This window comes from Epinephelus lanceolatus, chromosome 19 (assembly GCF_041903045.1).
Source record: "Epinephelus lanceolatus isolate andai-2023 chromosome 19, ASM4190304v1, whole genome shotgun sequence".
Taxonomy (NCBI): Eukaryota; Metazoa; Chordata; class Actinopteri; order Perciformes; family Serranidae; genus Epinephelus; species Epinephelus lanceolatus.
The window spans coordinates 38,729,131-38,753,450 of record NC_135752.1 but is presented as its reverse complement, the minus strand read 5'-3'; the positions used below and the strand labels follow the sequence as shown (position 1 = coordinate 38,753,450).

At 41.1% G+C, this 24,320-nt stretch overlaps 1 protein-coding gene across 1 annotated transcript in view; it reads right to left on the bottom strand.

Annotated features, from left to right (window-relative positions):
- Positions 1–24,204, bottom strand: part of ttc28 (tetratricopeptide repeat domain 28) — a 214,254-nt gene extending 190,050 nt beyond the window's left edge. Inside the window, exons 1-2 of the mRNA XM_033646573.2 lie at positions 23,893–24,204; positions 9,740–10,096 (exon numbers count right to left, since the gene is read on the bottom strand). Of these exons, the coding sequence (XP_033502464.2) occupies positions 9,740–10,096; positions 23,893–23,922 (387 nt within the window). The 5' untranslated portion in view covers positions 23,923–24,204. The remainder of the gene's footprint in view (positions 1–9,739; positions 10,097–23,892) is intronic.
- Between the last annotated feature and the right edge of the window lie 116 nt (positions 24,205–24,320).

The following is a 24,320-nucleotide window of genomic DNA, read 5'->3' as shown; positions in this document are numbered from 1 at the left end:
GACTTTATTCTTGTAGATTTACAACTTTATTCTCATAGATTTCCGACTTTATTCTTGTAGATTTCCGACTTTATTCTTGTAGATTTACGACTTTATTCTCGTAGATTTGCGATTTTATTCTCATAGATTTACGACTTTATTCTTGTAGATTTCCGACTTTATTCTTGTAGATTTACAACTTTATTCTCATAGATTTACGACTTTATTCTCATAGATTTACGCCTTTATTCTTGTAGATTTACGACTTTATTCTAGTAGATTTATTACTTTATTCTCGTTGATTTCCGACTTTATTCTAGTAGATTTATGACTTTATTCTCGTAGATTTCTGACTTTATTCTTGTAGATTTCTGACTTTATTCTAGTAGATTTCTGACTTTATTCTCGTAGATTTATGACTTTATTCTTGTAGATTTACAACTTTATTCTAGTAGATTTCTGACTTTATTCTTGTAGATTTATGACTTTATTCTCGTTGATTTCCGACTTTATTCTTGTAGATTTCTGACTTTATTCTTGTAGATTTACGACTTTATTCTTGTAGATTTATGACTTTATTCTTGTAGATTTACGACTTTATTTTCGTTGATTTCCGACTTTATTCTTGTAGATTTACGACATTATTCTTGTAGATTTATGACTTTATTCTTGTAGATTTACGACTTTATTCTTGTAGATTTCTGACTTTATTCTAGTAGATTTACGACTTTATTCTTGTAGATTTATGACTTGATTCTCGTAGAACCTATGCTTTTTTTTCTCTACATTTTGTGTGAAATTTTGTGTGGGATGTACTGAAATCATCGCAAACATAAACAATGAATGAGTAAAAATTCAAACAACAACAACATTAAAAACACACATTTCATTTTGTTGCTAAAATACTGAGAAATGACCAATAAAATATCCACAGTGGGGTGTTTCCCCTCAGTATTATACAGGCCTCGCACTCATCTGGGCGTTTCAAACTTACGTCCCCTTTCCCCTACACCTTATCATTGTCAAAGTAATAGATAAATATTCAAGCAAAGATAACTATGGTAACTGTGGAGGCCTATTTCTAACAGTGTGATAAAAAAAGACCCTGTGAGTCATTACAATGAGAAACTTTCTTGAAACTTTCTTAGTATCTCAAATAAAAACTTAGTATCTCAGAAATAATTGGTGTCTCAAAATACTAAGTTAGTAACACGAGATAATAAGTATCTTAAAATAATGACTTTGTAATGACTTTCTTTTTCATCACATTGGCAGGAATGGGCTTCCATAACACCAACAAAAACTTGGCTTCTCAATAACTCAAAGAGAGAACTGATTGTCAAACTATTTGCAGAATAACTTCCTGTTGACTGACTAATGAGTGAACAGACAAACTGTAATTCTTTGCAACATTTGTAGACACAGTTAAAAAGTCCTGACACAAACATAAACAGATTTAAAGGTTAACACAAAGTGACACTCGCCCTGTCAAACTTTCTCTGGATGAAAATATAAAAAAGGTGAGTGTGATACAGAGAGCAGTTTTGCACAGAGAAGAGAAAGTAGTCAAAGTGGAGCACTGAGAGTGAAATATCTCCATGCTGCAGACTCATTCACTCTCCTCACATGCTCCGCTCTAAGTCCTGGATTACCCTCCTGACCCAGACTGAGATCTCCATGACACAATTTGTGATGCAGCACGAACACAGCGGAGAACATCACCATCACATCAACACAGCACAGGGTCAGGTCATGGGACTGGGGAGGAACCCAAACCCAAAGAGATTGAATCTTCCCTTGGATCAGATTATAATGTTCTGCTAAACTTTGTCATGTGGGGAACCTTATACCTCAACGGGCCGCTTTGGGTCCCCGAGTCCTACTTAAAGAAACGGGACTCTGTGCTTCCTCTGCACGTATGTCGGTAATATTTTTGCAGCGTGTGGTTGCAGAGTAGTTTCTTAATGACAGGGGAAGCCTGAGCCGACTCCGCGGCCTTCTGCGTAAACAGGCGTAGCTGGCTGCCATCTGGTTGGCTTCCACTTCAGAGCGGAGAGCCCGTTCGCTGATGATCTGCACTGATTCCAGCTACACTTAACTCCCAGAGCAGAATATTTAGGAACAGTTTAGGACGGTAACCTCGCTTACACCCACATGATTAAAAGGGTCGGTCCATTAAATTACAAAGGAACATATTTTCTCACTTACTTCTAAAGATGTTCAGACAGACAGACAGTCTTGGTTTTGACATTTCGGCTCCTACTGTAGTGTAACAGAGGTGAATTTGATATGTTAATCCACAGAAAATATTTTCATAGGGTGTATTTCTTCTGTAGAAAGTAAAATAGTACAAATAGTCAAATAATTATATATCCTACAGCCTGAGGCAACATCTTTACATTGCTTGCTCTGTTTGTCAAACTCTGAAAAACCCAGAGATTCAATTTACAAAGAAAAGCACCGTTCAAATAAGAGATGTCACCATTAATCAGTAACCACCATGAATATTTTTTAAGCCGGTCTCTAGGTTTATTTTGCTACTCTTCAGTTAACTTCACTGCGCACTACCCAGGGTCTGGTGGGAACTAGCTAGCGTTAGCAGCGCTGCTAATTCAGCCATTACAGCTAGTATTCAGATTCAGATTCAGATTCAGAATACTTTATTAATCCCCGGGGGGAAATTGTTTTTGTTCCAATGCTCCGTGCAAAGTAGAAATAGAAATACAGCATGAATGGAAACAAGAGATAAAGATGAAGATATAAATAAGATACTAAAATAGACAATGAAATAAATAAAATATTAAAGTAGACATTAAAATAAAATAAAATATTAAAGTAGACAATAAAATAAAATAAATAATAAAATAGTAAAGTAGACAATCTGAAATATATACAATATACAATGAAATGGTTGTAGCGTTAGCGTAGTGTAGTATCATTGTGCCCACTCTCTCCATTATCCTGTTAGACGTCTGTAGAACATTTTGTCATAATAACCACATGAATTCTTGGGTTATGGCCAAAAACATGTATTTTGAGGTCACACTGACCTTGACATTTGACCTTCAACCACTAAATTTTAATCAGTTTATTCTTCAGTCCAAGCGGACATTTGTGCCAAATTTGAAGAAATTCCCTCAAGTTGTTCTTCAGATGGCTTTCATGAGAATCTATCAGACAAGGTCACAGTGACCTTTACCTTTGACCACTTAAATCTAATCAGTTCATATGGACGTTTGTGCCAAATTTGAAAACACTAGAATTACCTGTACGCCTCCGCCCACCAGTCCAGTGTCTCTGACAGTCTCCATCCATGTCAGTGAAAACATGGACACGTTAAAACATGATGATGTCACAGTCAAGCTGACCTTTGACCTTTTGACCTTCATTATTTTATCCTGTTAGACATTTGTGTGAAATGTTTGTCATATCTAACACAGGAATTCTAAAATGATGGCTTAACACATGTATTGTGAGGTCACACTGACCTCGACGTTTGACCTTCAACCACTAAATTCTAATCAGTTTGGACGTTTGTGCTGAGTTTGAGGAAATTCCCTTGAAGGAACTCTTGTGGTATTGCATTCACAACAGTGAGACAGATGATGTTATACTGACCTTGACTTTTGACCTATGACCACCAAAATCCAATTAGTTCCTCACTGTATCCAAATAGATGTTTGTGCCAAATTTTAAGAAATGCCCTTGAGTGGCTCTTGAGATATTGTCTTCATGAGAATGGGACAGATTAACCCACATATGGATGGACAACCTGAAGACATGATGCCTTCAGCCACAGCTATCACCAGTGTGGAGACATAAAAAGTCAAGCTTGACCTTGGGACACAAACACCAGCCTCCTGGGTGAAAGTCCTATCTTTGTTTGGTCCATCCACCACCACTCCTCCCACGCACCCTACAGGGAATTCTCCAATCTTTATACAACATTACGCTGACTTTATTGCTTTTAACACTACGTCACATCACTTCCTCCTCTACTCCTGTAATAATAGCTGCCACTAGAGGGCGCTGCCTTACAATAAACTAAGTATGGATAGTAATAAGTTGCTTGCACAGTCGACCTATGTGTTTTGTTTTTTTTTTGGTGAAAGCGAACTGTTTTGTGGGAACAATCCCTGCTGGAGACGCAGCAACGTCTGTGAAAAAGAAATGCTTTTCATGCCGCTATCTCAGCAGGAAATGCAGCGATGTCACATTAAAAAACAACCACGTTTGGTGCCAAGAAATGAGCTGACTTTGTCATGTGGAGGTGATAGTATGGTGAATGGTGTTACACCTGGGTGAGACCACTGCAGACCACAGTTCAAGACCAACAAACAACTACATTGGTTCTTTTTAGTGACCCATTGTGGTTTTTCCACCAGTGACAGTGCCATGAAGAGCGGCTGTTTTTAACCAAGATGGTACTGCGTTTCCTGACAGAATTCTGCCACCAAAACCAGGTATTTTAAGCCAAAACATTATTTTTTCCAAACCATAACTAAGTGTTTTCTTTGCCCAAACCTAACCTCACGTTGACCACAGTGGTGCTGAAATTTTAAGTTTTAACATATCTGCTACATGACAATGTACTTATGTCTAGAAATGTCAAAAATGACAAATTTCTATCTGAGGGTGTGTTGTGAGGAACACTCCAAGCTTGCGTATCCCAAAACAGATCAGCGGTGAAGCCAAACATCAGCCGCAGTGCCTCCTCTCTCTTTTCTGGGCCAAACAGACGTCTTTATTTGTGAGATCAAAAAGTACAGCAGCCTGTGTGAAGAGGCAAAAGTTTCCCAGACCGCTATGAGCTTAAGGATCCGAATAAATGCACCTGTACGCGGAGAAAAAAGCCTCTTTGAAAGCACCTAACAACTTCACAAAAAACACACAGAGCGAGTGTGCGGATGACAGCAAAACATTCAGACACAAAACAGTCGGGTCTGTGGGAGAAAAACACTCAGACGAGTCAAAAGAAAAGCTTTCGCTCCTGCAGCAGTTTTACTTCTGTGATGTGACTTCATTTGAATCACAAAGAAACAAAAAGGCTTTCGCTCTGAATGCACCAACAGAAAAGATAAAGCTGCACAAAAACCACAAGAAACAACATTAAAATGCAAAGAAGTTTTGTTATTCTGTTCGGCGTTGTTATCCAGATAAGCACACAAACATATGCGACTTTTGACCAGTTACACCCCTCTGTTCCCATGACCGAGCCGCCTTTTCTGTGTGTGTGTGTGTGTGTGTGTGTGTGTGCGATACAGTGTGTGTTTGAGCCTGTTGTGCCAACAGAAAAGTCGACGGGGGCAGCGACGGGACAAACTGTGGGAGGCAAACAGAGGAGAAGAAAAGAAAAGAGAACAGAGCCGAGCAGAGCGGGTGAAGAGCAGAAAGAGGGAACTCAAGCAGAAGTAAACGTCGCTCTCAGAAAGACGCTCTCTTATTGGTACTTCATTAGTCTTGACCTTGCATTTGACCCACGGCGAATGTAGCAGCAAGCCCACTGCTATGACACTGTCACTATACAAGCCACACACACACACACACACACACACACACACAGGAATGCTGCTTCTGTTATTGTCTTTAAGTGCCAAACTCAGGCCAAGGCCTCGCCAGGGTTTGAAAAACAAAATAACAGCCGTGCAAAGCTCTCTCGCTCACACACACACACACACACACATACACACATACACACACACCCAAAAACACCACTTCCGTCCATTCTCTCGCACAGAGAAAGGAAGTGGAGTCGAAGCTGGCCCGGCCCCAGTCGTCCAGACAGAGGTAGCCCTGGCAAACTCAGTCTCCTGCCTGCATGCCCCCCCCCCCCCCCCCCCCGAATACCTTTAAAAGACTCTCACCATCCGTCACTTCCTCGCTGTGCTGCTCGACGTAAAAGAGCCACTTCAAGTGTAGAGAAGTACTTGATGCAGTACCTTGTGCTGGAAATGTAAAACACTGCACACGTCTCTTTCACATCACTGGAAATTACAGCTAGAAACATCACAGGGAATATCACCATATATGTCATTTAATGTGGAGTTGTATCATGTCATTGCTGTTGGCTGGTAAATCAAGGTACCTCCCTGCCAGCGGTGCAAGAAGTACTCCAATCTTTTACTTGAGTAAAAGTATCACTACAACAGAAATACTCTGTCACAAGTAAAAGTCCTGCATTCAAATTCTGACACGGAACATCTTATGTGGAGCAGTGTGTAGTCAGACTGAGAATGACAATAGCTTCCTCCATTTTGGACTCTCCTGCTTTCGGCAGTTAGGACTGTACTCGACTCAGAAATATACGATATAGCCGTTCAAAACAAATATTCAACTATTCATTCCTTATTCCAGAGTTTGACAGTTTGAAGAGGGTTCAGCGAGATGTTCTAGGTGACAGAACTGTCAGTGTATATATAGAATCAACAAGCCAAGTTAGCCCTTGGAGCTAATACATGCTAACTTTGCTGACAGTGATTCGGAAATGTGCGACATTTTTGCAGACACCTGATATCAAACAGGAGCCAGAGACTGTGTTGTGTTAGGTTGTTATGAGCTGTAAGTTCACCACGTCTGTGCAGAAGACAGAAGATAATGTGATTTTGGAGCCTTACGCTGGAATTCCACTGGATGCGTGTCCGTTGTGGAACGGCAGCGCTGGTTACCCGCTGCATGCTCCGCCGTCCGTCAACACCCACCGGCTGCGTTTGCGTGATATAACAAGATGTAGTTTCTATAAACAGAACCACAAAACCAGAGGAGTAGTAGGAAGACATCTGGGTGCACCTCCATGATTAACATCTCCTCGTCCATGGTGTCAACGGGGTGAAATGACGTCAGGCCTGCCTCCGCCCATTATGACGTTCTCAAGGTGTAGTGCAGGGAAATATGATCCGCCGTGAACACTGTGTATTTTATTTTGAAAATTAACCGGATGTTTTATTTTGTTTCTGTGCACGACTTCCTGCCCCGCACAATCTGCTCTGTGCTGAATTGCTGCGTTGTGCTCCAGCGTCCGGCAAAAATAGAAGTCCTGCGTATCTGTTGCAGAGGGCTCCGGAGCGCCGCAGCTGTGACGGAGCCGGTGGAAGCACACACATTGACTAGAATTGGCTAGAATTGAAATGTATCGGCAACCAACACGCATCTGGTGGAATTTGGGGGTTACAGGGCAAAGCCTCTCCTCCCTCTGGGCAGCTGCCTCCATGGTAAACGGACCTGCATTTGTATAGCGCCTTTCTAGTCACCCGAACACTCAAAACGCTTTTTACACTACGAGTCACATTCACCAATTCACACACACATTCACACACTGGTGGCCGAGGCTACCATACAGTAACATACTCACACACCAATGGAGGCATCATCGGGAGCAATTTGGGTTCAGTGTCTTGCTCAAGGATACTTTGACATGCAGACTGGAGGAGCTGGGGATCGAACAGCTGATCTTCCAATTGGTGGACGACCCACTCTACCTCTGAGCCACACTTGTTAAGTTTTGTCATGATTAGTGCATGAATTAAGTTATAACCAAGAACGTATTTTTTGAGGTCACAAGAACCTTGACCTCTGACCACAAAAATCTAATCAGTTCATTGAGTGCGTTTACATGGGAATGAAAGTTCATTCCTATTAAAAATGATCTTGTAAACACCTAATTTGGATTGAAAATTCAATCCGATGTAAGGGGCTGGAATATTCCGTTTCTAATTCCGAATGAAAGAATTTCTCGCACTTGTATACACTCATTCCTCTTTAAGTTCATTCCGGTCTTTCTGTGCATGCTCGTTTCCTTGCCCTTCTGGCTCGATGACGTATATAGCGCGCATAGCAACGGGCTGAGATAGAACAGTCGGACTCGTTGCACTCTCCGGTTTCCATTCGCCACAGCACGGTCTTCTATCTCCCTTCTTCGACCTTCTACCTCCCTTCTCCTCCTCAACAGATGAAGCATTAGCAGAACAAGGTTGTTGTCGTACTGCTGCTTCAAGAATATAAGCAAAACAAGCCTGAAAAAGGCACTAAGAACGGCGTCGTCAAGCATCTTGTTATCCGGAGCGAGGACTACAGTGTTTTCTTCCGGTAAACGTAAACATGTAACATCCGCCCCCTATCCAATCAGAAACATTCCCTGCCCCAAACCTTGCGCGAATAAAGGCGATTAAACTGATCTCCGTGTAAACCCTCATTCAGAATGAATGTTTCTCATGTAAACTACCTGGAAAGACTTTAATTCAGAATGATTTCATTCAGATTTATTTCATTCTGAATGAGAAGCCATCATGTAACCGCACCCATTGTGCAGAAATTCCCTCAAGGTATTCTTGAGATATCACGTTCACAAGAATGACACAGACAAGGTCACAGTGAACTTAACCTTTGACCTATGACCACCAAAATCGCATCAGTTCATCGTTTACTCCAGGTGGCCATTTGTGCCAAATTTGAATAAATTCCCTTACTGCGCTGTTGAGATATTGCGTTCACAGTGATGGGACGGGCACAGCTATCGCTAACATAGGCTCTGGCAGATCATTTCTACTGCAGAGTTCAAAGGGTTAATTCATGTGTCCACCACGACAAAAGATCCTCATTAATTTTGCATTGCCAAAGTTTTTGTGTTGCCAGCACATTATTTTAACACATTTCCTGCCCACCATCACATAACTGTGTGAGGACTTCATGTGCGTTTCACGTGTCTTATAACAGCAGGCTCTGTGTGTGCACTGTACCTGCAAAGACCTTTTTCACGATAGACATTTTGATATGTTATGGTCGGCTGCATTCCATTTAGGGCAGGTCCAGTTGTGATGTTACCAGTTTCACCTGTTCTTTTCCTACTTTGTCGAGTCAAAATGTCTGCTGTGAAAAAGGTGTAGTCGTGACAGGAATGGCAGCGAAGGTGATGCTGTTCTCGGTTCTTTATTAACAAGCACATTGTGACAAAACATCTGAAACGTCTCTTGTCCCGCAGTATATATATCTCTCCACTGTCCAACGCTACATCTGAACTTTATTATCTGCCCTCCTCTAATGATGTACAGCTACAGAAAGCACCGACGCATCGGCAACATCACACACAGTCCATCATCATCGCTGTCATCACCCGGCTCCCCCAACGCCAGCATATTTACAGGGATATCTCATTATGCTGAGTTATATATACGTTTGTTTTGTCCCTTTCAAACACACCGATCAAACAAACAAAGGAAAGACTATTCAGCTCAGGCTCCGCATCACGCTATGAAAGCACAACATGTGGACTGTGGTATCTAAATAGCAGGCTTGTGTTCAGCTGCCGTACACCGGGAACAATCAAAACTACAGCACAACAAGCTGTCAGACAGGATCTGGGAGGGAGAGACGGGAAATAAAGACTTGCTTTTGTTTCTGAGCAGCCAATTAAAGTCTGTCAGACACTGACTGGGCCGACCGCAGGGACAGAGCGGGGATTATATCCAGCAACAGGTGATCTAAGATGCTTCAAAACGCTGACTCGTGCATGAACTCCTGAGTTTCAGAAGAGGAAGAGCGTATCGATTTTAAGGGTTATATTTCCTCTGCTCCACATAAATACACCATTACTGAGACGACTTGGAGAGGCAGGCTCATCCATACATCCATCAAACATCCACTCATTAACCATCCACTTAATGGACACATCCACTCTTCCTCCATCCCTCGCTCTCAGCTGCAGCACCTCCCTCATCTGGAGAGTGTGATTGAGCGGCGAGGGGTCACCGAGGGTCGGAGCTCTTACCTTGGGCCATTTGGGGTTGATGACACGTGCTTTGATTGCGTCGTCCAGAGCGGTGCTGTACTGGCCCAGTCGCAGATAGGCTGCGGAGCGGTTGCTGTACAGGATGCAGTTTTGGGGGTCGGCGGTGAGAGCCTCAGTGTAGAGACGCACAGCCAGAGCATACTCCCCCTGCTGGCAGGCCTGGTTACTGCGGCGCACACGCTCCAGGAACTCTGCTTTGCTTAAACCGGAGGAGCTGGACGTGCGTTCTGTTCTTTTCACCGGCGGGGCTGGAGGGATCACAGGAGAGGAAGAGGAGGAGGAGGAAGAGGGAGGGTGGGCGGTCCTGCTAGTGGAGCGAGAACCAAACAGGGAGAACTGAGGAGTAGAAGAAGAAGGAGGAGGACAAGAAGAGAAGACACTGATTAATTTATCTATTAGAGCTAATACTGTTTCATCCGTGAATCAATCAACAGACAACTTTGTAGAGAAGTGATTGTTTCAGGTGTTTAAAACCAAAAACAAACGTTCTCTGGTTCCTGCTCAGAGAACTTGAGGACTTGCTGTTTTTTTAGATCACTGTAAACTGAATATCAATAGTTCTTTGGCTGACAAAGAGAAGAGAAGTCTGCTATGATTTGGTTACAGTTGGGAACCAACTTTATTTTTATTTCAAACCAATTCTTTTTTAGTTAAAATGCTCAGAAAGGTTCAAAATTAGGTTCGTAAACTACAACAAAACTGGTTTGATATTGGTAGAAAAGGGCTAAAACAAAGTGAGTGCTCCTCATCGGGAAACACCAGGACCGTCTGGATGTAATAGTCCGTGGAGGTGCTGCGGTGCTCGGCTGCACAGATAGGAAACCCCTCGGCTGACAGGATGTACCACTCTCTCACTCCGCTTTCTCTCACGCAGGCGCAGAACGTACGTGCTACTTGGCCGTCGGATGTAGTCCGTGTAGTGTGTTCAAATGCAACTGACACAGGGCGACGTGAGGCGACGTAGACGACGCAACAGTTGGCTTTCGTCGCCGCTGGTTCTTTGATGTCGGTTTGGTGTGTGAGCACCTTTAGTCCGACTTTGAGAGATTCAGTTTAGTACGATTTCAGTCAGACAAACATGTTTACATGGATTTAAAAGTCTGAGTTTATTCAGACTAACACAATAAATTGTTTTTCTCTAATGTCATGTAAACGTTCTGACTGTCTACGGATAAGTACCTCATACAACCCTACAAAAAAAATCTGAAATATCTCTTTAAGGTCAGTGCCAGTAAGCTGTTTACAAACACAAAACAGGATCATAACCAGGACACTAGTTCTCATGTCAGTGCTCTCCCTGTTAGACCTTTTAAACTTTCAAGTATCTAATCAATATCTGCTTCAACAATCCTGTATCAATCAGCTACGCTAATTATTCCAGAGAGTGACAGACAGACTGACCAAATGAGAGAAGGCTTTTTGCCCACAGAGTTGTGGAACTTTAGACAGACAGAGAGGAAATGTGCTTTTGGCTGCTGTTACATAAGTCCTAAAAAACCCAGTACGACACCGAAACTGCAGCAGCCTCATTTGCATGACATGATACTGTACTTTCTGGCAAATGGGACACCAAACTGCTGCGTGCACTTTTTCTTCTCTGCTCGGTGGTGACGGCTCGAATTCCTCAGAGAGACGGAGAGGGAGAGAGAGAAGAAGAAGAAGGAGAGTCAGACGGAGACTCAGACAGTCAGATGAGGCTTCTGTTCTTCTCATTCAAACTTTGTGCAAAATGTGCTCACTGAGGTTTGTTCTCTGTAGCTTTAACATGGAGACGCTGCCTCCCTCCCTGATCTGGTGTTTCCAAATTTGTCCTTTCACCAGAGCTTACACCAAGGCCTTCATTATCTCTCTCTATTCCCCTCTCTCCTTCTCTCACACACACTTAAAATATGCAGACTGGAGGATTCCTAAAACCTGCAAATGCATCACCCCTGCGGCTGCGAGCAGGAGGCGAGGAGACGCATGAAGCTCAGCATGATTCACTTGAACTGCAAGAAAACTTTGGGATGTTCACACCGTCTCACACATGTGACATGAGAACTAATGCAGGCAGAGGACGACACACAGTCAAGTATCCACTCCGTGCACGGGTACACCACTTTAAACTGACGCTGCACAGCTGAAGCTAAACATCAACGAGAGTTGGGTGAAACCTTTCTCATCTTTTAAACTTCATGCACCTCCTCAGAGAAAAACAGCATTTACATAAAAATGTTTCAATATGTAATTAGTGATAAACCTGCTGCACAATGAAACAGAGTCGCTGAAATGCAACAGACATCTAAAAACAACCAAATTGACAGTTTACCCTTAGTTACTGTTGCTACGCTGTCGAGCTTTCCAATCAAGCACATGTACACAGACCTGCCCGCAGACATGGCTTGGACCCCGCAACGGTCCAGTGTGATATTTTTTGTTTGTTTGTTTGTTTGTTTTGTTTGACCGCAACGGTTGCGAACAACAACGAAAAAATGACTCGCACTTTTCAGGAAGGAGGATTTGATCATGAAACCAAAGCAACAATAAATACAGTGTTTATTTTGGTGTTTTAAACATTTTTGCTCAAAATACAATTTGGTTATTTTTGCTTATATTTAGGATGAACAAGATTGTTGCTGGCCTCCATGCCCTGAAGGTTTAAACCCAGAAACCACATGGTTATGTTTAGGAAAAGATCATGTTTTGAATAAAGATACCTCGTTTTGGGGGCAAAACCTCTGCTGGAAATGCAGCAATGTCTCTGTATAAAAACAAAAAACAGCCACTTTTTCATGGCACTATATCGGCTGGAAACAAAGCAATGTCTCAATAAAAAATGACCACTTTCTGTGGCATAACCCCGGCAGAAAATGCAGCAATGTCACAGTATAAAACAACCGCTTTTTGTGGCACAGTTCCCGCAAGGAATGTAGCGATGTCTTAGTAAAAAACAACCGCTTTTCAAAGCACTATTGCGGCAGGAAATGCAGCGACTTCTCAGTAAAAAAGAGACGGTTTTCGTGCCAGTATCCCTGCAGGAAATGTAGTGATTTCATGTTAAAAACAAATGCTTTTTGTAGCACTATCTTCACAGGAAACGCTGCAATGTCTCAGTATAAAACAATCACTTTTTGTGGTACAATTCCCGCAAGGAACGCAGTGATGTCTTGGTTTAAAAAACAACCACTTTTCATGGCCCTGTCCTGGCTGAAAATGCAGCCATATCTCAGTATAAAATAAGTCACTATCCAGCCAGGAAGGAGGTTTTTCCATAGAAAACAGCCGGTTTTCGTGCCAATATCCCAGCAGGAAGTGAAGCACTATCTTGACAGGAAACACAGCAGTGTCAGTGAAAAACAAGCGCTTTTTGTGGCACTGTCCCTGCTGGTAATACGGGGATATCTCAGAAAAATAACTGCTTTTTATGACACTATAACAGCAGGAAATGCAGCTCTATCTTGTTGTCACTATCCCAGCAGGACAGGCTTTTCATGGCACTGTCTGAGCTAGAAATGCACTGATGTCTGCAAAACACTGCCTCTTTTTGCAGCGCCATCCTCAGTGTAAAAACGATGGGTTGCTAAAAAAACGCCCACGTTTGGTGGTTAAACAGCCGCTGGAAACACAGTAACGACTTGCTAAAAAACAACTGGTTTTGTGGTCTGCAGCTTGGTAGGTGTCTCTCCATCCTTTATCCCCTCCACCTCCTGATGACAGAGTGTGTTCATACACTGAGTCACTTTACATTCGTTTCTATGATATGTGTGAGACGCTCGAATGTAACACATTCGTGGTTTGAAGAAATGCACAACACCAACATTTTCTCTTGTGGAGACTGTGTTGCTTTTTACGTCCCTATGGGCGGCCCTGCATGTTTAGTCTACACTGATAATCATGGCTGATTTACGTGCTCGAGATTTGTGGTAATTGTTGATGAAAACAACTGTCACTTCTGTTGGCTGAATTGACGACTTTACCAGCTGCAGTGAGCGAGCTAATTAACAGCTGGTTACTGTTCAGTCCTGCACGACATGAAGGAATTCGTCCATAAATTTGAGAGCAGGAGAAATCACTTTCAACACACAGCAGAGCTGTTGTCGATCTTTATTTACAGGTTTTCTGGAGCATCAAGCATCTGGCATCAAGCGTCTCCAGTTTGGCTCATCAACTCTTGATATTAAAGAGGAATTTCTTGAATTCTGCTTTGCTCTGAGGCCTGAGCAACTCCTACACTCACTGTTTAGTTTGTGGTGTGTTTAATTAAGAGTGCCACTGACAGATGGTGATGTGATTAATCTGGAAACAATCAAGCTGCCGAATGTAAGAAGCAAGATTTAAGTCTTTACTGTACAAGGTCTTCTGAGCTTTGGGTGACAGTGAAATGATGAAAACCTCACACTTAAATTAAGAGTGCAGGATTTTAGAAACACTGAGGTCAAAACCATCAAAGTCCCCTGTTCCCCCAAACACAAGGACACTCTTTCAGATATCTTAATCAGTGAAAGAGTTGGACAGTGTAAAAAAATGCTGTTTCCAAACTGTATTCGTGCTGCCAGGAGTAAAATTCTCATGTGGAGAAACACTGACTCCCTGCAATAAAATCCCAAATTCACAGAAATATAATATGAAGCACATGACCTCAGCGTCCTCAGCGGCAGCTTCAGCCCTGAGGAGCACTGCGACACAGAAATGCTCAACTCACTGAGCACATTTCCACAACTCACAGCCCTCTGACAGTGCCCATTTCTCAGCTGTTCTCTCCGGGACGCCATCACGTTACATGAATGTGTCATGTTGTTCTAAAATATGACAGATGTGATAAAACGCAGAGCTTGTTTAACATGTTACCAGGGCGTTGTTTGCTGAAATAAACAAAGATGTCCACACATCATGTGTGTGGAGCTAAGGCGTAAATCTCTAAGCCTCTTACTGTTGAACTAGAATACAGTTAATAGAGCGCGAGAAGAGAAACGACTGAGACGAGTCCAATGTGGACATTTGCAATCAGACAGTTTACATTACTAAGTAGGTTGTATACACTGCTGTGTTACAGTGTTCTTTAAACAGACGTCTGACCGCGCTGCAGCCTGTCGGCAGTGTCCTATGGGAGCACCTGTGCACAAACTGCTCAGATGGTGTGTTTGTACGTGCAGAGGGTGTGTTTGTGTACGAGTGTGTGAGCAAGAGTTAAAGCGAAAGTTTAAATGGAAGTGAAGTTTTATCCATTGTGTGTTTGACTGATTTATCAGTGGTCTATATTTGGATGACTCACTTCAAGCTGCTTTAATTTGTTTATTTTTGGGCCACCTGGGGGCAGCATAAACAAGCTGTAAACACAACACTTACATATACAGTCGCTTACTTAGGACCCGATCTCACAGAAAGTGTTTTCTAGGTTGCAAAACGTGAAGGCAATGAATGCCACGAGTAAAAAACATGCTTGCTGCACCTTTTTATTGTTGCCAGGCAACCACGCCATCACCTCATCACCGTAACCTTCCCGTGCACTCAATCTACTTTTTATTTATTGTATGTATCCTGCAGTAATCAGTGTGTAGTTGCTGCCATGTTGAGGCAGAGGGTGCTGTCTGTAGCTCTGGTTGAGGGTGAGAGGCTGTCAGCAGATAAACAGAGATCTGTGTGGGTACATGAGACCCTAAAAAAGAGGCTGGATCATGGGGAGTACCACCAGTTGGTCCAGGAGCTTCTCCTCCATCATGGACGTTTACAGGCAGATTTTAGGACGACTCAGGGGCAGTTTGACAACCTGCTGTCTATCATCAGGCCGTATAGCTCTGGGTATCCAGCAACCGCTACCACCAGTTTCTCCTCCATTGTTTACCAACTGTAAACTTGTTGTCGTGACCACCACAGAAGCCCCGCCTCTCAAATCATCCCACTGGACAATGGGAAGTTTTCACAGCGCTCCAACAAAAACACCAGGCCCCTAAAGCACATGAATGTGAGGCTCATAGCAAGACAGCGAGCAAAAAGCTTCATTCTCATTAAAAAAATTACAAAAAGCCGCCTCCAGCTGCTAAAACGTTTTTTGTGTTATCAGGGCCTTATATCAGTATGCGTCTTCAGAACACGGCTGCACAAAATATTGTTTTCTTCTCCTCCTTGTCATTCCCAGGTCGTCAAATACCAAAGCATTGTCACGCCCCTCAGCGTGTGATATCAACACAGAGGGCACCCTTAGCATCTTTATAAGACGGACCAGGCTTTCAGCTAACTCCAATGTAAACCCATCTGTGCAATACTGGAATAAAGAGCAAGAAAGTCTGCATAGCGTGGAAGAGAGTGGAGGTGAATGTGTCAAACAAAACACATGACTTTTACCTGCAAGACCACAGTTTTTTTCTTAATGAAACCAAAAGTCACCGCTGTTTTGACATAACCTTCTGCAATTTTCGTACAGTCGTCGTACACTGACGTTACTCACGTGGCGTTATTATGACTAGTGAACCCAAAACATGATCTCTTTTCTAAACCTAATCAGGTAGTTTTGTTACCTGAACCTAGCTGTGACCGTTTCACAACATGTGGTCAGGCTCATTTATACCTCATACATTCAAGCGCCCTTTATGATGGCAGATACAGCCGAAAGACAGCACTAGAGGGCGAAGTCAAAAGTTTCACAAAGCAACAAACGAAGCGACGATGGAGCATATGTCAACCTTGAGACATGTAGCAAAAGAAGAGCAACATTAGCATCCATTTTGGTCTCATTTTCTCACTCTTTTAGCTCCGTTTTTGGTCCCCATCGATGGCTGAGGAAAACCTCTGTCTCTTTAGCTGCTAAATGCTCCACTTTGTTCACCAGCTGGTCTCTAACTGTGTCTGTCTGCTGTTTGTTGCTGCACAGGTAGCACAGAGAGGGTTTAGGGAGCTGGAAACAGCCGCCTGCTGCCAAAACGACGCTGATTAGAGCGGTGAGAGTGAAAAAGAAACATCAAAATCGGCCATAAAACAAAACAATGAGCTGAAACAAACAATAAAGCTTCGCAGAGCTGAAGGGAGCTGCAGAGCGGGGCGGTAACGCACTGTGGCTGCAACCTTTAACAGCAGTCATTTCATCCATTGTTAATATATAAAAATGTTCATTTTAAATGCTTTAAAAAACCAAGAAGCTTTTTAACTCTCCCTTAAAGAACTTTAGAACATCGCCGGAAAACTTTTACAACATTTATGCACCCATACACTAACGCATGTTGTGCTGAAACAATTAGTCAGTTACTAGAATTTTGGTCAATTTTAATAATCGGTTATTTGTTGAAGTCATTTAATCGAACATGTCAAATATCTGCTGCTTTGTGTGTTTTGTATCATTTTAAATTGAATATACTGAGTTTGAAGTCTCAGCTGTTGCTCACACAAAACATGACATCTGAAGACAGACGTCACCTTGTGTTCTATTTTGTTTATATTTTACAGGTAAATCATACTTCTTTAACTCAAAAAAAGTAACAGATGGATGGATTATTTGCAGCCCTATGCACACATGCTAAAATTCACCAAACCTTTTTTCTTTTTATCTTAATTTATCCAGGATGGTCTCTCCAGATTTTGAAGGTCAGTGATGGACAAAATGGCTTCAAACTGTGTGTTAAACAAGTGAACATTCAAACAAGAAACAAGACTAAGTGAAGGAAGGGAAAACATAAGTGTTAAACACTTCAGGAAACTAAAACTGTAAATTAAAACTGCTGCAAACTCTTCATCTGAGTCCTGAAAGTGTCCCTGCAGTGATTTTAATTGTGAACTATATAAAGTATCTTGTGTGCGGCCTGCTTCATCAGGACGTGATGTGCCTGTGTCACCTGTCAGTGCTGCTATGTTCCTGTAGCAGCTAATTAAAAGTGCTGCCACTTTCCTGTTTGGAGCAGTCACACACACACACACACACACACACGCAGTTGACAAGTTGACAGTAGCACTAAGTCACTCAGCAGGACATTTCCAGTCACAGTTTGTTATTATAAGTGCAGCGCTGACGTCTGCAGTGATGGAGGACGCACTCGGACGTTTAACTTAAAGGTCCAGTGTGTCGGATTAAACTGGCAGTGATGGAGGCATGTTTTCTTTAGTGTACAATCACCTGAAAATAAGAGCTTTTATATTTTCGTTACCTTGAATGAGATGTTTGTATCTACACAGGGAACAGGTCCTCGTCTACAGAGACTGCCATGTTTCTACAGTAGCCCAGAACGGACAAACCAAAGACTGGCTCTAGATAGGGACATTCACATCGGCCACCATAGTTAGCAGCACCTCCAGAACAAAATCTAAAAATATTAATTACCTGGTCCATTTGTTTTGGAAAGGAAGAGACCTCTGTGGATAATTCAGCTCTTTAACGTCTCACCTTAAGTATGACACTTAAGGCGTAATTCCTCCTCAGCTGAGGGACTTACACAGTTGCACAGAATCCCTTAAAAGGTTTCCTTTGTTAAGGAAAATCTAATTTACTACATTAAAAGAGATTTTACAGCTGTAAAAGTTTCCATGGAGATTGTTTGTTTGCTTGGACTCACGCTTGTGATGCCTGTTATCATCTCACAAAGTTGTCTTATAAGTAGATTGTGGAAAAAATGGCAGAAGAAGAGAAACAAGACTCTGATTGTAGTGATCAGAGGAGGAAAAGATTAAAGTTCTTCATAGAAAGAACAAACTACAAAGTAAATTTGATCCCCAAATACCAGACAACAGAAAACGATTGTACGAAGAAGCAACGAAAATGAATTCAGTCAAAACTAAACTGTAAAACCAAAAGTGTATCCATCAGGTTCTCCTGGTCGCAGAACACTCTTCTTAAGGTGTGTTAGTTTTTGTCATTTATCACCATAAATTCAGTCATGTTGCAGTTAAGATAGAGTCAAAGGTGCCTTAAGTTTTTTTTTTATTGCTAAGGTCTTTTGTGCAACAGTCTAGGGATTCCTTATGTATGACACCAAGACAAGGAGAAAGCCATAAATATTTAAGGAAACCTTAAGGATAAGACTTAAGGGTGTTTTGTGCAACCGACTTTATTATGAGGAAACCTTAACTCATCCTTTAAGGAAAATCTTATGTTGTGTGCAACTGGCCCCTGGATCTTAAGGTATCAGAGAAAAGCGATGACCACATCCAGGTGACCACCAACACCGTTAGATAGTAGCCATGTTTCCATCAGCCTGTTTAGATGCGCATCTAGAAGTATCGTATTGTAATGTTATGATGGAAACGCCAAAATTCAAATTAAAATCCCCTGATTCACACAAACTAAAATACGCTAAAATGTTGATTCGCAAAACGGGGGATGGAAACAGTTATGTTCGAATTAAATCTGACGTAGCGCACCTCTCTCCATGGTGATATCCACACTCCGGGTCGGGAAGACGGTAATGCATTTACAAGCTGGTTGCCAACCGCCAGAAAACGTAGAAGAAGAAGAAGAACGCGAGACTTGTTTTGTTTCCAGTTCTGCGGAAAACTTGTGCGAGTTCATAGTTTTCACCAAAGTCCGTACATTTAATGGAAACACACAGGATTCCTATTTCTTTTAATGCGCATTTCCCAATGATTCAAATCACTTTTGGATGGAAACATAGCTACTGATATTTGGTTGAATTCAGGTTGTGAAGTCAGGTGACCAAATTTCAATGTCTGGACAACATCTAACACTATCCTCAATCTAGATAGATCAAAATAGATGGTGGTGATATTGCATTGGTTATAAGTTGTGTTGCAAAGTAACCAAAATCCAGTGTCATCCAGGGGCCTCATGCCAACATCATCTTGACGTAGAATAACTAAATTAAGTCAAAGACAACAGAGCCCAGCGTCTACAAAATGTCATAATGTTAATGTCCACACAATGTCGTTAGATATTTCAATATATCAACACAGTTTTCATTCGATCCAAAATTTAACATCTGTCCAACATCTCTCTGACGTCATCTTGATGTACGGTGCCAGCTGAAGCACATTACTGTCTCCTACATGCCAAACAGTGTTAGAGAAACACTGATTTGTAACGTTAAACTGCTTTATTCAGAGTCTTTACTGGGTTTAATCAGCTGGTCTGTTTGTTTTGTAGAGGACGAGACCTCTGTGGATAATTCAGCTTCCGCTAAAAACCTCCTGAACAAAGAACACTGAAGGAATTCTAACCAGGAGAAGTTTCAGCTGGTTGCAATCTGCAGTCCTCACCACTAGATGCCACTATATCCCCCTAAATCTGACACACTGGACATTTAAGTAAAAAAGACCACAGTGTAAAAATACTCTGTTGTCTGGTCCAAGTAAAAGTCCTGCATTTAAATTCAACGTCAGTAAAAGTACAAAAGTATTAGTGTCAAGATAAAATTCAAAAAGTAAATGCTCTAATTATGCATAAAAGGCCATTTTAGAATAATTTTTATTGTTATTTCTTTAATGTTACAGATGGTAAATGTTGGCTTAGTTTTAATTTATTTATGATTTTTTTTCTATACATGATACTTTATATACTGCTGGGTAGCTTATAATTAAGTCTCAACAATATAAAAATATATCATAATTTATCTGTTGATTATATTTTATATTATTAATCTGACTCTGGAAATAATCTTAAGTTATCAAATAAATGTGATGGAGCAAAAGGTACGATATTTGCCTCTGAATTATGGTGGTGTAAAATATTAGGTAGAACGAAAGTGAAATACTTTAGTGAAGTACAAGTACCTCAAAATTATACCCAGAGTACTTGAGTAAATGTACATGAGTAAATGTACAGTAAAAGTGTCTGAACAGGAGTTTGCAGACTCACACGCACACACACAATGAGGACAAACAAAAACACAGGAACACAACAGCAATGTCCTGTACTAGTCCTTCCAAAGATTACACACACACACACACACACACACACACACACACACACACACACACACACACACACTTCCCCTGTCTCCTATCTCACTGCTCCCGGCCTCTTTTTCAGCCCAGGTCAAAGAGAGAACATTCCTGAAGAACAACAGAGACACAGACAGAAACCTGAAGGAGAGGAAACTGTGTCCCTGAACGCAGCACTTTGATCTGTGAATATAAGTCACACTGTGGGGGTGGCAGTGAAGGCAACATGCTGTTATTGGTTACAATCGTACCTGAAAGTAGCTGAAAAGATGGCGAGATTTAGATCAGCTGATATATATTTGTATGACGTGGGCTGACTTGAGACCAGTGGTGGAAAGTAACTAAGTACATTTACTCAAGTACTGAGGTACTTTGCTTGAGTATTTCCATTATCTGCTACTTTGTACTTCTACTGCACCACATTTATTTGACAGCTTTAGTGAGTTTGCAGGTTTAAACTATTGATACGAAACATATTCAACAAACAAAATATAAAGTATTAGTATGGTTTGAGACTCTATTGATCCTTTGGTGACGTTCACAAGCTAGCTGAGAGGATTTTAAAATATAAGTCCCATCTTTACCTGCTGTAACATTAAAGTATATTCATTAAAGTAATTTCATCTAATAATATAACGTACATTATTCTAAAATGGGAGTACGTTTACTTTTCGTACTTACAGTAGACTATATTTTCATGCTAATACTTTTGTACTTTTACTTCTATTAGATTTTGAATGCAGAGCTTTTACTTCTAAGAGTGTTTCTACACTGTGGTAATACTAGTTTGACTTAAGTAAAAGATCTGAGTACTTCTTCCACCACGATTACGAGAAAACTTAACAGAGTCTTTATCATAAAACATGTCACAGCTGAACAATCCCAGGGGCATGCAGCTCTTTAGCTTCTCACCAGTCACAAAAAAAGTGATGAAATGGTAACGATGCGGTTATTCTTTTAAGGTTTTAATTATTTATACATTGTCCGATTGTAATCCTATACACAGAAAAAAAAAAAAAAAAAAAAACATTTAATTGATTGAAACGCGTCATACGTTTACGGTCTGGCACCTTTTCCTCTAAATTTTGCAGAACCTCAATAGTCTTGAGTCTCCCTCGCTAGGTGAGCTACGGATTAAAAACACTGAAACATCCGGGAGGAAAACAAAGAATTTAACAGTGCGTGGACAAATTTGTTTGCTTCGCCACCAACACTGCAAAGTTAAAGTATCAACAATCATAAAAAGCCCACTGCAGAGTCGCCACCTAGTGGTGAAACATATTAATAAAAGCTCATTTAGACCTGTTAATAATGGCTGTGTTACCATCATTATACGGATTTTTTTTACAGCTCTTTTGATAGTAAAAGTTGCCGACCCCTGCACCGGACTGATATTAGTGTAAAGCTGAACATATAAGTTGATTTAACATTAGTCAATCAACAGGAAGTTAATTGAATGTTTGATCATTAATTGATTGTTCAGGCCTTTTTTAAGGCTTCATTCTCTGGATCTCTCGAATATGATTTTTTGAGGCTTTTCTTTGTCAGTAAACTGAACATTCTGGTGTTTTGGACTGTTCATAAAGCAGCGGTGGAAAGTAACTAAGTACTGTAACTAAAGCACTGTATTTAAATACAATTTTGAGGTACTTTTACTTTACTTGAGTATTTCAATTTTATGCTACCTTATAGTTCTTCTTCACTACTTATCAAAGGTAAATACTGTACTTTTCACCCCACTACATTTATTTGATTTTATTAGGTACTTTACAGATTCAGTTTATAAATACTAAACATAACCAATAAATAAAGTACGATGTATTATTATGGATAAAGATAAGACTTTATTGATCCTTTGGCGACATTAACGAGCTACCTGACAGTACTGTAGAAAATAACATCCATCTGCATCAAACATCAATGATTCTCATGCAGTAATATAACGCACATTATTCTGAAACAAGTCGGTCTGCATTGTGAGTACTTTTTCTTTTCATACTTAGAAAATTTTACGCTAATAGTTTTGTAGTTTTAAGTCAGTAAGTTTTTAAATGCATGCAGGACTTTTAGTTGTTACCACACTGTGGTACTTACGGTTGAGGGTATGAGATTTTCACGGTACGATAACTGTCTCAGAAAATATCACAGTTTCATTGTATTACAGAATTTAGATTATCATCGGTCAGAATAACCCTTAAAGGAATGAAAACTTAAGGTTTATTGTTGGTTGAACAAACGTTTTATTACTTTAACTGAAACTTGAAACTATTTTGTTAATGGAAGTTTGAGTAAAAAGTCTCCCCTTAGAAAATAACTAAGGTAAAGCTAAGATTCAACGTCCAGGTGCATTTTTTTAAATATATATATATATTTATATATACATATATCGTAGATAAGCACATGTACACTGTGCGATAACTGTCAACTTTTATATCACGGTATACTTTGAAACCGGTATATCTCTGCAACCCTACTTATTAGATCTGAGTACCTTTTCCTGCACTGATTAAGACCAAAGTCAACATGGTGCTCATCATTACGTAATGTTATGGCTTTGCAATCGTCTCACTGGTGTTAGATTAAAGCTAAAAACGTAAGTTGATTAATCAATTAGTCGATCAAGGTGTAGTTAACGGAATATTTTTGGTATTGACTGATAGTTTTAGTCCTTTTTTAAGGCTTTAATCTCTAAATCAGGCCTCTGGCGTGATTATTTGTTGCCTTTTTTAGTCATATAAGACAGTAAACTGAGCATTTGGTGTTCTAGATGTGGTGGAAAGTAACTGAGTACAGTTACTCAAGTACTCAAGTACAATTTTGCAGTACTTTCAACTACCTCCAGTCTTATTCTCCTTTGTGCTTCTTTTCTATAACATGTCAGAGGAAAATATTGACCTTTCTCCAGTGATATGATGTGATATAACTCTGTGAAAGGGACTGTTCTCCTTGTAATACTTTAAGTAGCCTACATTCTGCTGTTAATACTGTTACTTAAGCACCTCAGAGATCTGAGCACTGCCTTCACCTCTGACATCAGGGTATTAATCACCTAATCAATCAATTCATCTAGAAACTAATGGCTAGTTTGCTTTTGGTGGGTTTTGTGTGTGTGGATTCCTGCCAGAGGCTTTCAGAGTAAATCCTGCAGGATGCCAGTCCATGATGGGATGTGATCTGCCTGTTGGTCTGTAAACTTTCTGCCACCCACAGCCAGCCTCAGCGGATCAGTCAAACCACTAAATAAAACATGCACCACTGGTTTCCAGTCGCTTTACCTTTTCTTTCCTGGTTTTTTGTTTTTCCATCCTGCTCTCGGGCTAAATCCGGCAGCGACAAACTTTCATCCCAGTGAGGCAGGACAGGAAAACACAGCATGCAGAACAAGCCGAGCCCCACGGTGTTCCCGTAGTTTCTCCTCAGTCTGCAGCGATCTTACTTCACTTCAGCTTTGTGCGGGGAGACTTTAGAGCTACGTCGCGATCCTCCAAAGTTTTTCCTGAGGAAAGTTAATCCACGGTGAGTGCGCCATGTTCCCACAGCCCAGCTTCTCCCCATAGCGCAGTCTGTCCGGTGAGAGGCGGGGATCCGGTCGGCTCCATGGCTGCAGCCTTCAGCAAGGTTTCAATTACTCCTCATGACATCAGAGAGGAGTTGAGTTACCTGACAGATATTCATTACAGCAGGCCTCTCATAGTATGTTGGT